General features: G+C 36.4%; 1 protein-coding gene across 1 annotated transcript; it reads left to right on the top strand.

Annotated features, from left to right (window-relative positions):
- The first annotated feature begins 2542 nt into the window (after positions 1 to 2542).
- Positions 2543 to 14002, top strand: LOC114453964 (annexin A2-like). Its single transcript, XM_028434016.1, has 13 exons — positions 2543 to 2636; positions 7037 to 7098; positions 8587 to 8680; positions 9617 to 9711; positions 9836 to 9949; positions 10177 to 10267; positions 11279 to 11358; positions 11472 to 11531; positions 11603 to 11696; positions 12639 to 12734; positions 13125 to 13183; positions 13264 to 13386; positions 13867 to 14002. The coding sequence occupies exons 2-13, from the start codon at positions 7048 to 7050 to the stop codon at positions 13924 to 13926; spliced, it is 1017 nt and encodes a 338-aa protein (XP_028289817.1). The 5' UTR covers positions 2543 to 2636; positions 7037 to 7047; the 3' UTR covers positions 13927 to 14002.
- The last annotated feature ends 1686 nt before the right edge of the window (positions 14003 to 15688 follow it).

The raw sequence follows: 15688 nt of genomic DNA, 5'->3' as shown, positions 1-15688 counted from the left end.
TATTTGTTTATACAGTATATATAGTCGCTGTTTCTTCTTTTTCTCTATATTGTGAACAGAACATACAGTATGCATTCAATGTTTTTCTAGGTTTAAGAAAGAAGGAAAGAAAATCACAGAAAAATAAACAAAGCAACAATAAAAATACAGAGAATGACTCCAAAAACACAAAAATTGACAAAGAAAAACAGGAAAAGACAGGAAAAACACAAAATGACAACAAGAACACTCAAAAAACAATTAAAAAAACACACACATAATGACTAGAGAAACTCACAAAATAAATAATAAAAACAACACCACCACACAGAAAGAAAAACAAACAAAGATCGATCAATCTATCTATCTTATTATCTATCTATCTATCTATCTATCTATCTATCTATCTATCTATCTATCTATCTATCTATCTATCTATCTATCTATCCATCCATCCATCCATCCATCCATCCATCCATCCATCCATCCAAAATAAATAATAAAAACAACACCACCACACAAAAAGAAAAACAAAGATCGATCGATCGATCGATCTATCTATCTATCTATCTATCTATCTATCTATCTATCTATCTATCTATCTATCTATCTATCTATCTATCTATCTATCTATCTATCTATCTATCTATCTATCTATCGATCGAGCGAGCGATCAATCTATCTATCTATCTATCTATCTATCTATCTATCTATCTATCGATCGAGCGATCAATCTATCTATCTATCTATCTATCTATCTATCTATCTATCTATCTATCTATCTATCTATCTATCTATCTATCTATCTATCTATCCAACTATCTATCTATCTATCTATCTATCTATCTATCTATCTATCTATCTATCTATCTATCGATCGATCGATCGATCGATCGATCGATCTATCTATCTATCTATCTATCTATCTATCTATCTATCTATCTATCGATCGATCGATCGATCGATCGATCGATCTATCTATCTATCTATCTATCTATCTATCTATCTATCTATCTATCTATCCAACTATCTATCTATCTATCTATCTATCTATCTATCTATCTATCTATCTATCTATCTATCTATCTATCTATCTATCTATCTATCTATCGATCGAGCGATCAATCTATCTATCTATCTATCTATCTATCTATCTATCTATCTATCGATCGATCGATCGATCGATCTATCTATCTATCTATCTATCTATCTATCTATCTATCTATCGATCGAGCGATCGATCGATCGATCTATCTATCTATCTATCTATCTATCTATCTATCTATCTATCTATCTATCTATCCAACTATCTATCTATCTATCTATCTATCTATCTATCTATCTATCTATCTATCGATCGAGCGATCGATCGATCGATCGATCTATCTATCTATCTATCTATCTATCTATCTATCTATCTATCTATCTATCTATCTATCTATCTATCTATCCAACTATCTATCTATCTATCTATCTATCTATCTATCTATCTATCTATCTATCTATCTATCTATCGATCGAGCGATCGATCGATCGATCGATCTATCTATCTATCTATCTATCTATCTATCTATCTATCCAACTATCTATCTATCTATCTATCTATCTATCTATCTATCTATCTATCTATCTATCTATCTATCTATCTATCTATCTATCGATCGAGCGATCAATCTATCTATCTATCTATCTATCTATCTATCTATCTATCTATCTATCTATCTATCTATCTATCCAACTATCTATCTATCTATCTATCTATCTATCTATCTATCTATCTATCTATCTATCTATCTATCTATCTATCTATCCAACTATCTATCTATCGATCTATCTATCTATCTATCTATCTATCTATCTATCTATCTATCTATCTATCTATCTATCTATCTATCTATCTATCTATCTATCCGTCTATCCATCCATTGAAAGGGCCACTTTTATCACAGCAGGGGCTGATCCAAGAGCCAAATTCCTGCCATTATTTTAGAATAATAACCAATCCGATCATTAATCCAGGAAAGCGTAGTTTTTGTTGTTGTTTTCAGTTAAGTTTAAAAGCAGATTTTTCATTTTTTCTATTTTTTGCTGTAATGAGAAAAATGTGATGTTTTCACACAGAAAACACTGCAGTTACTCAGATGGTGACCTTTTCACTGACTCTGTGCTTCATTTATCTGACAGAGAAAATGCTCAGTAATCAGGGGACAGGAGAGCTTTAGATGAGTCAGAGTTGGCCCACAGATTGTTGTTAGGCAATAAATACAATAGGCAGATGAGCACAAATAGTTCACTCACTTTAATGTTGTTTCCAGGTCTTAGATGACATTGATACCAGATATGGGAGTCAGTAAAGTAGGAGATGTAAACTATGTGGTTTAAAAATCTGTTTCTCCTTTAGTTGGACTCAGAGAACTCTCAGAGTCTGATCTGATCCTACAGTCGATTTGAGTCTGGCTGAGGAATTCTGCCCATGTGTTCAGGCCGATGTGCAAAATCTCCACCACTGAGTCATGCAGGCAAGCAAGATAGTGTGTGTGTGAGTGTATGTGTGTGTGTGAGTGTGTGCGTGTGTGTGTGTGTGTGCTGCTGGTATTATTTAACCACCACACCCTGTCCTGTCCTGTATCATAACGGAGCTGCTGCTGCCTCTGAAGGTAAGAATATGTTAGTCTTTTATAGATTCCACATTGATGAGAACATAAAGAAAAACATAGCCTGCAAATGTCATTACAACACTTTATGTTGCATTTCACACACACACACACACACACACACACACACACACACACACACACACACACACACACACACACACACACACACACACACACACACACACACACACACACACACACACACACACACACACACATACTGTGCAGCTGCTTATACTAACACAAAAGTGTGAGTTTGAAGACGTGAACATTCTCTGCCTTTCCCTATGGCTGAGTTGAGGCTTTTATTTAGAAAATTATTGGATCTTTTACTGCCGAGGTTCCCAAAGTGAGGTATGCAAATTGTCAATGGGGTTACGTAAAAAAAAGGAAATTAAAAACAATGTGGCAACATTGGAAACTAGAATATAAATAGACCAGTAGTCAGGTATGTGGAGCCAATTCTAAAGTTGCGCAACTTTCCCAACATTTAGCAACAAACCACTTTTACTTTTGATCAGATTTACAGCAATATTTGTGAAAGTTGTGATATTTTTTCACCATAAAATATGTCAATGTTAAATGTAAATGTTAAATGTTATGTTTAAATATAATTTTTTAATTTAATTGCTAAATGTTAAATCTAAATGTTAAATTTAAATATTAAATGTTAAATCTATAATTCACAGGTGAAACTAAATATTTAGCTAATATGCAAATACACCTGAAGTACCAAAATAAAAGCTCATTTAGATTCAACCTTTAGGATTTTGATTTAACATTTATATTTATATGTAACATTTAGATTTAACATTTAGATTTAGATTGAACATTTAGATTTAGATTTAACATTTAGATTTAGATTTAACATTTAGATTTAGATTTATTCGAGAAAAGAAAAATTCACAAATCTCACAAATATTGCTGTAAATCTGGTCAAAAGTAACATATGTTTTTTAAACAGGGTTTGTTGCTAAGTGTTGGGAAAAGTTGCTGTTTATTTTAGCATGCACAACTCTACAATTGGCGCCCCATAGTCAGAAGCCTCCATGCATTGCCACAAATTACACATAGGCCGATGGAAGACTACCCTCTAGTGGTGACAGAAAAACCATCTTATCAAAAAAACTAAAATATGGTGACAGCTACATTGCTTTGTGCTAGCCAAACATGCTTGATGCCTTTACCACCAGGTACTTGACAAACATGAAAACAAAATACAGAACAAGATTTAAGACTCAGATTACAGATTATTATTATTAATAATTTTTATTATATATTATTCCTCAACAGGATAGGTGGAATTCAGAGACAAATTTCACTGTAGGGCTTCATTGTATATGACATCTTATTATTATGTGTGCAGAACTAGGGGGTACATGGCTTTAGGTTGAAGGTCTGAAGGAATACGGGACTGTGAAAAGTTTGGGAACCACTGTTTTAGTGGTTTGTGAAACAAATCAAATACACAATATTAATCATAAACATTAACCAAACCTCAAATCTTGACCTGGAAACCTTCAACATAAAAGTCTATGGTTAATCATTCACTATAATTCGTCAGACTTTACAGCTATGATTCAACCCCAGAGGACAATACAAGGAGTAGGAATACATTTATCAACCTATCAACATGTTTTTGTTTATTTGTACGACAGTAGGTCCTTTTATTGTTATATTTCAACCCAGCCTTTCTTTCTGGCCTGAGAACTATTTCACACTGTCAACAATAAATAGTAGCACAATTGTGTGAAGACACACACACAAAGATGAGTCAGAAACAACTTTGTTAACATAAAAAAGAAGTAATTCTGTTGACCAGAAGTGACAAGTAAAGAAGTACTTTTTTCTGGTATCTGTACTTTACTTGAGTATTTATTTTTTTGATGACGTTTTACTTTTATTCCTTACTTTTTAAAAAAAATATCTTTATTTTCTACTCCTTACATTTTTAAAATGAGCTCGAAGCTGCTTGTAAAAAAAGGGCACGTCTCCATTCCAGAAACCTGGAGAACACGATTCTCTTAAGGATAAATAAAACATTTTGGTAGTTTGAGCATTTTTCTGTTTGGCAGGTTTCTTAGTTTTATGGTTAACATTTTCAAGTTTTTAAAAAGTTTAATTGAGCGTTTGCCTTGTTTTTTTGTCTTGAAACATTTTATGAACAAATTTGATCTATAATGAGTGCTAAATTCTTCAGCTGTTCAAAGGTAACAGATTGAACTGGTGTCCATTTAGCAGTTTTTTACAAGTTCCTTAAAAAAGGAATTTGCTGGTTTAAAACCCATCTTCTTATTGAAGGGACATTTGTTTTACTTTTTAATTATTTTACTTTTTACATTTACTTTTTTTACTTTTACTCAAGTAAAGGAGCAACTTCAATACTTTTATCAGAGCCATTTTTTATTCAAGTATCTATACTTTTACTTGAATGCTGAAAACCAGTACTTTTGCCACCTCTGCTGTTGGCCGTTACCATGGTAACATGATGCAGTTGATGTTGCGTATTCAGCGTTTAGAGTTTTATCTCAAACTTTGGCAAATAAAATCAGATTGAAGTCAGAATAAAGTCACACTTGTTCTAACTTTTATTTCTGAGGATGAAAACCTGACCGACCAACATTTACCGACCAACCCTGAACCAACCCTGAACCTTCTCCACACACTAACACATCCAGAAAAAAATGAGCTTGTTTGATAAACTGCACCAGGAATGGATGAAATTGTAGAAATGTTGGCACAGCGGAGCAACCAGACTGTTTACTCCTCAGCTCAGAGGAGAAAACTTTCAGGGTTTTTTTGGACTTCAGGGAATGTTCCTTCTTCTCTGCTCCATAACCTGCTCTGTGTGTCCCTGAGTCTAGTTCATCATCTTTTCTTATCTTCCTGATATCATGTGACTGATCACATAATGAGATAGTGTAGAGTTTTGTGATAACATAGAAAAAGAGGGAACTCCTTAATGTTTGCATGGTTGCTAAGAAAATGAAGCTGTGGCATCCTCTGTGGCGTCAAAGGTGAACATTTACACTTTGATTGTCCCCAGTGTGTAAGTGTCTGTTACACAACACACTCCACATTCCTGCAGGTCTGTTTGCTTTGTGATCCAGGTTTCCTTATCTGCAGCCTCTCCTTTGGACAAACCCTCCTCTGGCACTTCCAGGTCCATAAATCAAATACACCCCTGGTATCAGTTTGTTTATGAGCGCCTGCACTCTGAGGACTAATTGTTCCACTGTTTTCTGCAGATCTAAAGAGGAAATGTGATGTTAACATGGTAAAGCTATCAAACTCCGGCCTGTGGCTGATGAAGTTTTCTAGTCTTTAATCTGAGGTGTGAAGTCTAAGAATCTCTGGGTTTATTTGTGTAGAACAAGTCAACACAGTTTTTATACTAAGACAATAAAAACTAGACTAACTGCATTTCCCAATGAAAATCAAATGCAAGTGAGGATGCATAAGCTGAATCCCTCAGAGTCAGTATAACTCCTCAGAGTGAGCATAACCTCTTGGACTAAGAATGACCCCTCGGAGTCAGTATAACCCCTTAGACTATGAATGACCCCTCAGATTGATTATAATCCCTCAGAGTCAGAATAATTCCTCTGAGTCAGTATAACCCCTTGGTGTCAGTATAACTTATCGGAGTCAGAATAACCCCTCGGACTAAGAAAAACTCCTCGGAGTCAGTATAACCACTCAGAGTCAGTATAACCACTCAGAGTCAGTATAACCCCTTGGTGTCAGTATAACTTATCGGAGTCAGAATAACCCCTCGGACTAAGAAAAACTCCTCGGAGTCAGTATAACCACTCAGAGTCAGTATAACCCTTCGGACAAAGAATGACCCCTCAGAGTCAGAGTAACTCCTCGGAGTCAGAATCACTCCTCGGAGTTAGTATAACCCCTCCGACTGAACAGAAGAGCAGTTTGAGCAACCATCTCTGAATCTGTATTCACATCAAATATTTTCTCCCACAATCTACTTGAGTCATCCTATTTCAGAAAATCTTTACTTTGCTTATTAACCACACAACACCCTGATCCAGGCCAATCAACACCACAGTATAAATATTACTCTCAGATAAGATCAAGTGAAACCGCTTCAAGCTAAACTTCAAGGTCAGTTGCCTCGACTAAGAAACCACAAATAACCGTAACACCGGTTTACTGTAGTCACATAATAACTAGAGAGCAACTGAATTCCTAATGATTTTTGCTTTGCAGGCATGGCCACGAAATATTTGAAAGTTTGCCCATGATCTCATGTGTGAACTGGCTGAGTGTTTTAGGAGTGCCAGAACAAATAATCAAAGACAGGACTGTGTACAGACTGAACACCTGAATAGTACTTGATGACAGTGTGATTAAAACAGACACGTTTTCCATGTGTGTTGCAGTAGATTCCATCATGGCTCTGGTGTCTGAGTTCCTGGGTCAGCTGACCCTATCGTATGGATCGGTGAGCCAAATGCAATCATCGTAATCACTCACTATCAACATAAAACTGGTGATAAACTGGTGGTGTATTCTATTCATATACTGTGTGATAATTTTATTTTCAGCATATTAGCGATAAAGACAGGTACATTTCATTCTTAAATATTTTTGTTAGCTCCCACTTAATAATTTATGGGGCCCTTATGGGGTCTGCTTATAGCTAGAAGCAGCTTTGGTCATAATTATTTTTAAAAAGCCTTGTAATAGGTTTTAGTCTAGATTATCCTGAAAGTATGGGCTTCATAGTGAGGTCATCTATATCAGAGATGAGCAACTTGTATTACAGTGGGGGCCACAAAAATGTGATTCTCTAATCCGGGGACCAAAGAAAAAAAACAATGACCAATTCGAATGTTAACACCGGAAAGAACACAGGTTTTTTTGGTGTTTTGGAGTCATTTGTTGTATTTTTGTGTGTTTTCAGATTCATTTTGTGTATTTTTTGCTGTGATTTTGTGTGTTTTCAGATTTGAGTATTCTTGTCATCTTGTGTATGTATTGTTGTACTTTTGTTTATGTTTGTTGTCATTTTGTGGGTTTTTGGAGTAAATTTTTTGTATTTTTCTCATGATTTTGTGTATTACTGTTGCTTTTTCTGCATTTTTCTCTACATTTTGTGTATTTTTCTCTTCATTCTGTGTGTCTTTAAAAAGGTAAATGTATAATGTATATTTTGTGTATTTGTTTTGGGGTCCACATGTGGTCCCGGGGTCACCAGTTGCCAATGTCTGATTTTCTTTTAAATGGTTTAACTTAAAATTTATCAATTTAATATTTATGGGGAAAATGTTCTAACTGCTAAAGATGAGAACTCAAAAGGACATTCATATTTCTGATATATGTTTTAGCATATTTTTTTTTATTTTTTTTTTTTTTACCACAGATACTACATTTCAATAAAAAACAGCAGATCTGGATTGGTAGTTGTGGTTGTGGTGTTGGTAATAGTTTCACAGATTGGGAATGCCAGAGTTCCAGAGTGTCCTTGAGCATGTGACCGACACTGTGCTTATCATCTCCTGATGATATCATGTTTAAAAAGGATCCTCAACGTTTTACTGCGATCACAAAACAAATAGAGGTGTGCCTCGGGCTTCAGCCAGTATCTGCTACACTTAATTCAGAGGTTTCAATTAATCTGACATAGGCGTTTTTGGATTGGGAGGGAAAACAGGAGGAAATGCAATGCAAAAAAAAAAACAGAAGAAAGAAAACATAGAAAGAGTTGGAGCTTAAAAGTTCAAAAACTTTGAAAAAAGGGCTCTGTATTGCATACTGTGGCCCATTACAAAGCAATCAATCAAAAACTGTAGTTTCTCAAAATCATCCACAGCAAGGTTTTATACAACCAGAATTATTTCGGATTGATTATATTTTAGCCTCTGTTATCGGAAAACACAAGACTTGCTTGTTAAAAATCGTTCATCTCCAAAAATGTTGTCTATTTCAGGAAGTTGAGCCCAGGTTTCCTACCGTTGTGCCGGTTCGAGACTTCGATCCAGGAAGAGATGCAGCCAGGATCGACGTGGCCATTAAGACTAAAGGTAAGACAGTGAGTTTGGGAACGCAGATATAAAGATGGTGATGTCGTTTTCTGAAAGCACTAAGACCTGAGTTTATTTCATTTATTTCAGTTGAATTTAATTAAAACTTCCACTTTGAACAGATGAAGATAAACTATTGTTTTACTGTGTTTGATATATCTTTTATGTTGTCTCGTCACTAAATCGATTACCTGTTTTGGGAGTAAAAAGCTTGCAATCCTAAGAAAGTAATAAGCGGGCCGGAAAACGGATGAATGGTAACAAGAAGGTAAAGAGTGAACATTATGACGTCCTGAGACACACCCCCTGGAGTGACTGATTTAGTGTATGTCTCCATCTAGAAGTAGGAGTGATTATGGCAGCTAAAATGTGGAAAAATGAAAAAAAAAAACAAAGTCTGTGTGCGGACTGTGGAGGAAAGATGGGCCTGAAGGTGCGTTCACACCAAACGCGACTGAAGCAACTCTGGCGACTAGATTACACTTAAAATCAATGTAAATGAAGCGACATCAAGCGACCTCCCTTCAAGCAACGCGACTTGCGCAATTCTGGCGAAAAAACTCCCCCGAGCATCACTGTGAGTATTGCCAAAGCAGCAGCCCCTCCCTCCCGCTACAGTGAGATGGCTGCAGCAGAAGGGCTGTACACTTCCTCAACTTACTGGGGCAAAAACTCATCCTTTAGTAACTCCGTAAGTTGTACGTACAGCCATAGAAGAGGTGATCCTTCCTCTCAGTGCAGCAGCCCTCTCTGTGCTGCCGCCTGCTCTGCAAACACACACTATTCCCTGGTCGTCACATCCCTGGAGCGATGAAGCAACCAAAAAGCGTGACAATGTTCAAGTGACTCATCATTGGTTTGAACACACTGTAAGAGCTGAGGTTTGAAACTCTAAACAAATAATGTTTTTCACTGAGGTGGGATTTTAACCCTCAGGTGTAGACGAGCAGACCGTCATCGACATTCTTACCCGACGGAGCTATGAGCAGCGCAGAGAGATCGCCTTTGAATACGAGCGCATCGCCAAGAAGGTTAATGCTGCTTGTGACACACAGACCTGAACACCTGAACGCACCACGATGCTTTTAAATAATATAGAATAAGTGTTTCTGCACATTTTAAACACCTTTGAAATATGTCTGCGTTTGCGTACAGGAACTGGTCGTTGCCCTGAAGGGGGCGCTCTCTGGCTCGCTGGAGACTCTGATGCTGGGTTTGATGAAGAGCACGGTGCAGTACGACGCCTCCGAGCTCAAAGCCTCCATGAAGGTCCGTTACATCAAGTGTGATTACAGTGTTTTTGAGCTGTAATACTTTCTAACTTCAAATGTTTTATATGAAGTTTTAATTTTGTATTTTATTTGTTTATTTTTTTTATTTACTAAAAGTTGTGTTCATCTCTGAGGTTCGACATAATTTTAGTTTTTTTTCTTTGGCATTATGTTTGTCCTCATTAGTGTTTTTGATGTTTCTCTTTGTTTTCTTGTTGTTTGCAGGGCTTGGGAACAGACGAGGAGGCGCTAATCGAGCTGGTTTGCTCTCGAAACAACGAGGAGCTGGCAGAAATCAAGAGAGTCTACAAAGATAGTGAGAGCATTGGAAATATGAATTGTTTTGTTTCCAACCTGAAACTAAACATGTTGTAAATCAATGTAAAACCCAAGTCTGTAACATTATCAAAAACCAGACATGTTTGACAGTTTTGGCACCCCCTTGTGGTGGCTTATTGAAAACAGTAAAATAAAATTATACAAATTCTTGAATTTTCAGTCCTTGCTGTTAGCATAGATCGCTAACATTAGCTCTAATCAGTGTTGGGGTAAATTATTATTTTAATCCTGTAATTGATGATTCATTAATTTAATGCTGTAGTTATAATTACAATTGTAATTTAAAAAATCTGTTGCTGTCATAATTGTAATTAAATTGTAATTGAGTTCAGATAATTGACTTCGTAGTTGTATTTGCCATGAAAATTTTATAAAAAAAATTTAAATGATAAACTAACGCAAAACTAGGGAACCATGTTACAGTTCTATGTACAGTTCTACACATATGTAGTTTACAATTATTAAAATATGTTTCTTATCAAGCTTTCCCACATTTTAACACTTAAAAAAGATTGAGATGTAAATTGAAACAAAAAAGGCTCAGACAAACACACCAAAAATATTAAAACCTTTATTTTCATTGATTAGGAAGCCTATCAAGGTAACCAATAGATAGGAAATAAATTAGATGATAGATATTCGTTTTTAGTGTATTTTACAGATGATTTAGGACCTGTTTTCATTAGAGATGATAGCAGTAAGCTAACACGGGAGGAAGGTTAACTTTTATTAGGTTATTTATTTCAGGCTTAAGGTAATTGTGATGAAATGTAATTGAACTTTAGTACTTGAGAACGTAATTGTAATTGACTTTCTGAGGATGAAAAATAATTGTAATTTACTTGTAATTGAAAAAAAAATACTAGTCACTGTAAACGTAATTGAGTTGTAATTGAACATGGGCAATCGAAAATGTAATTGTAACTGAAAAATGTAATAGAGCCCAACCCTGGCTCTAATATTGTGTTGCTCTGATTATTGTCATCAGTGTTTAAGAAAGATTTGGAAAAAGACATCGCTGGAGACACGTCGGGTGATTTCGCCAAACTACTGCTGGCTCTGGTTCAGGTGTGCCCTACGCTTTTATTTTGAAAAAAACACTAATTTTGTGCCATTATTGGCAAAACTAAAATGAATTTCGTTGAACAACCTGAATATCATGGATTTGTTTCCTTTTACAGACGAAGAGAGACGACCCTTCCAACGTTGTTGACTATGAGAAGATTGATGATGATGCCAGAGTGAGTCCAGTGGCTCTCCTTTAATATATTAAATAGACAAAGGTTTGACTGATTCTGTTTGAACTCCTCAGTCTCTGTACGAGGCCGGTGTGAAGAGGAAAGGCACTGATGTGACCACATGGATCACCATCATGTCCAAGAGGAGCGTTCCCCACCTTCAGAAAGGTGAACATCTGTTTAATTTTGTTTACATTTTTAAAATGAAAGGTCCCACATTATATTATACTGTTTTTCATACCATTTCACATAGGTCTCAGAAGGCCAACAAAATAGTATTTGAAGTGTTTTGCCCCAAATGCATCCGTCTTCCTTAATTCCAGAGGTCTAAAACGTTCAGAACCGGCTGTTCCTGAGTGTACTTCCGGGTATGCAAATGAGCGGTGTCTGGCCACGCCCACGAGAGGAACGTTCACAAACCATTGTTGCTCTTGCTTGTAAATAGACACAACGTGAGCAGCAGTAACTGAGCAGTATTGGCTTCCATGCTAATGCTACACTGACATTTAAAAGCCAGCAGCTTATCATGCTGGTTAGCCTTATACAGTAAAATAAACACAAAATGATATGAACTTACATCTTCCATGTTTGTGCTTGAGTCATGAAGATGAAATCCATCTACTTGGTCCTGAGAGTCTCAGCTGAGGGGAAGAGAAATAAACTTGTCATGTCGGTTTACCAGCAAAGTAAATAGTGAAGGTGGAGCTCAACTCCCTGTGGGAGGGGCAGTGGGAGGAGTTATTCCTCTTATGACATCACAAATGGCGCAAACTCAAACACACCTGTCTGAGCACACAGTTCACAAAATGTGGAGCAAACAAGGGATAGAGGAATCGTACATTTTCACTTTTAGAGCCTCATAACGAGGTTATGGAGAATCAGAAATTTGTTTAATATGGAACCTTTAGGGTGAACTACTTTTACTGTCACACTATACAATTAGAACTTATCACGATTCATTTTGTTCAGCTGTCTAATACCAGTGTTCTCTCTCTCTCACTCTCTCTCTCTCTCACACTCTCTCTGTGTGTGTGTGTGTGTGTGTGTGTGTGTGTGTGTGTGTGTGTGTGTGTGTGTGTGTGTGTGTGTGTGTGTGTGTGTGTGTGTCAGTGTTTGAGCGTTATAAGAGCTACAGTCCATACGACATGAAGGAGAGCATCAGGAAGGAGGTTAAAGGAGACCTGGAGAAGTCCTTCCTCACTTTGGGTACATTAAACACACACACACACACACACACACACACACACACACACACACACACACACACACACACACACACACACACACACACACACACACACACACACACACACACACACACACACACACACTAAGATTCACATACACAAAGACACCCACTGATACATACAACTGGCACAAACACACCAATATGTACAGGACAGTGACTGTACATGTATATCTGTGTCTCAGTGTGTGTTTGTGTGTGTGTCTGTCCCTCAGTGTGTGTATGTGTGTGTGTCTGTCCCTCAGTGTGTGTATGTGTGTCTCAGTCTGTGGATGTGTCTCAGTGTGTTTTTGTGTGTGTGTGTCTGTCCCTCAGTGTGTGTATTAAACCAGTGTTTTTTCTTTCTTCAGTCGAGTGCTTTGAGAACAGACAGCTATACTTTGCCAACAGACTCTTTGAGGCCATGAAGGTGAGTCTGTCCTTCCTTCCGTTAGTCCAACCGTCTGTTCCACTCATCCTCGTTCTCTAACATCTCTCTCTCTCTCTCAGACTAAGAGTGCAAAGGAGAAGGTGGTGACTAGGATCATGGTCTCTCGCTGTGAGGTGGACTTAATGAGGATCAGGACTGAGTTCAAGAGGCAGCACAAGAGGTCCCTGTATCAGACCATCGCTGTGAGTGGACAGTGCACCATGGGACACCAACTCACAAAGCACACAAACATTACACACACAAAGCACACAAACATGACACCCAAATATTACAGGGTTGAGTAAGAACATGGAGTCAATGAGGGGTTTGCATGTTCTCCCTTTGTTGTTATAGTAGCAGGATCTTGAAGCTGGTTCTGATTGGAGTTCTGTCCTAGTGAACTGTACTTAAAAAGTTCACTCCCTGCTTTTGCTCTATGTTGTTTATTTGTGTTTACTCAAACGATGCTTTTTTTTTTTTTTTTTTTGGTTTACAAAGAGTACAAACTCTTTCATGTAAGAAAATAGAGTAAAATTAGAATAAAATAAAAATAAAAATAAATAATTCAGTTATTACAGCTTGTAACGTGTTTAATTAGGGATTTCCATTCATTTAATATCAAGACATCAAAACATATTTAATTTGTGTGTGTGTGTGTGTGTGTGTGTGTGTGTGTGTTTCAGGAACACACTAAAGGAGACTATCAGAAGGCTCTGCTCAGTCTGTGCGGAGGAGACGATTGAAAACCATCATCATCATCATGTTTCCCACTCATCATCAACAGCTCTCTGCCTTCAGCTTCCGTTTGAGAAACAAAAAGAGAAAAATAAATAACTAAATAATAATGTGTGTTTGTGTGTGTTACTGAGCAGCAGAGGGCAGCAGAGTATCACTGAGAGGTGATCAGCTATACTTTCCTGCCTTTGTACACACATTTTTAATTACATTACATTTTATTAAAGTATTTCATTTGTGTCTGAAGTGCTATTTATGCTGCTTATATAAGCACTTTTGATTGCGCTCTTCATACACAGACATGAACATTGAAGAACAGTCATGTGGAGACAGGGCCATCTATAAGGGGGAATAAAGGGAGAGATTTTTGGGGTCCATCCATAAAGTCAGCAAAATAATGGTCCATTGTTCTATGATTCTGTGACAACCACGTTTATTTATTTATATGAATAATATTCACTGTTATCCAGGAAGTTTATTATTATTTGTGCCATAATATATATAGTGATCTTCAAGATGTAACTCCTTGTTTTAATCAGAAATAAAAATGGGTTAAAAGTGACCAAAATGATGGAAAAGATGGTGAAATGGGTTCGAAGTGTCAATTTTGGCTTTAAAGTGGCAAAAATGGGGGTTGAGGTAATTTTAATTTAATAGGAACAATTAGTTAAAACTGGTAAATAAAATAATAAATTATAATAAATAAAATAATAAATGATTACAAATAAAATAAATAAATACATTTGCAAAAATAAGCATGAAAAGGGGTGAGGTGAAAAAATATTTTAAAAGTGACATTAATGGGTCAACATATGCAACATTAGGTGGGAAAAGTGGTGGAAAGAGTTTATAAGTGCCGGAAATGTCTTCAAAGTGGAAAAAAGTCGTGATTTCATGGAGAAGTGGCAGAAATGGGAGCAATGTAGCAAAAATACACTAAAATGAGCAAAAATGTGGCAAAGAAAATGTAATGAAATTAGGTTAAAATATGCAAAGTTGTGTAGTTGCAGAAACAGGGTAAAAATAAACAAACAAAGGCTCAAATTGTTCAAAAAATATTCTTAGTTTCTAGAAGGCACCTGGTGTCACCCTCCCAGTGTCTCAAGACTCCAAAAGGGGTCCTGACCGCAAGGTTGAGAACACCTGCTCTACATAAATAGTAAATGTTCACTGCTGTGAACCTTATCGCAAAACGTCCTCCATAGAAAACCATACCATTCATACACTCAGTGCAGTCATTATGAATGTGAAATTAAACATACAGTCTGTATGTTTGTTGTAACAGATTTGTTACATCTGTCACAGATGAAACTCACCGTGTTTTAAACCCATGGCCTGCAGGTCAATTCTAGGTCAGTTCCAGAAAATTTGTGGCCCGTAAAAACTGAAGGGACGGAATAAGTTTAAATTTAGAATTAGAAAGTCAGTAATACTAATACATTAAAACATTTGACATTTTGAATCGTCAAAAATAATCCCATGTGTGAATGATATTGAAACTCTCTTCAAAATCAATACCAATGACCGCTAGAGGGCGACATAAGTCCACATTTGTAATTTCAGGGGCTGATATACAAAAACTTTTCCTAAAATTATGATTAATAATTTTATTTCGGTCACACATGTTTAAACAAACGTACAAATTCTAATAAGGTAATTTAATTAAAAATAAAATACTACTGACTACAGAACAGGATTATAAAGCATTTGACCATATCTTCCCACCATAACATTATTATTTTACAACAGTAAACATCAATCTTTCTTTTA

The sequence above is a fragment of the Gouania willdenowi genome, chromosome 3 (assembly GCF_900634775.1).
Source record: "Gouania willdenowi chromosome 3, fGouWil2.1, whole genome shotgun sequence".
NCBI lineage: Eukaryota > Metazoa > Chordata > Actinopteri > Blenniiformes > Gobiesocidae > Gouania > Gouania willdenowi.
This window is presented reverse-complemented; position numbering and strand designations above follow the sequence as displayed.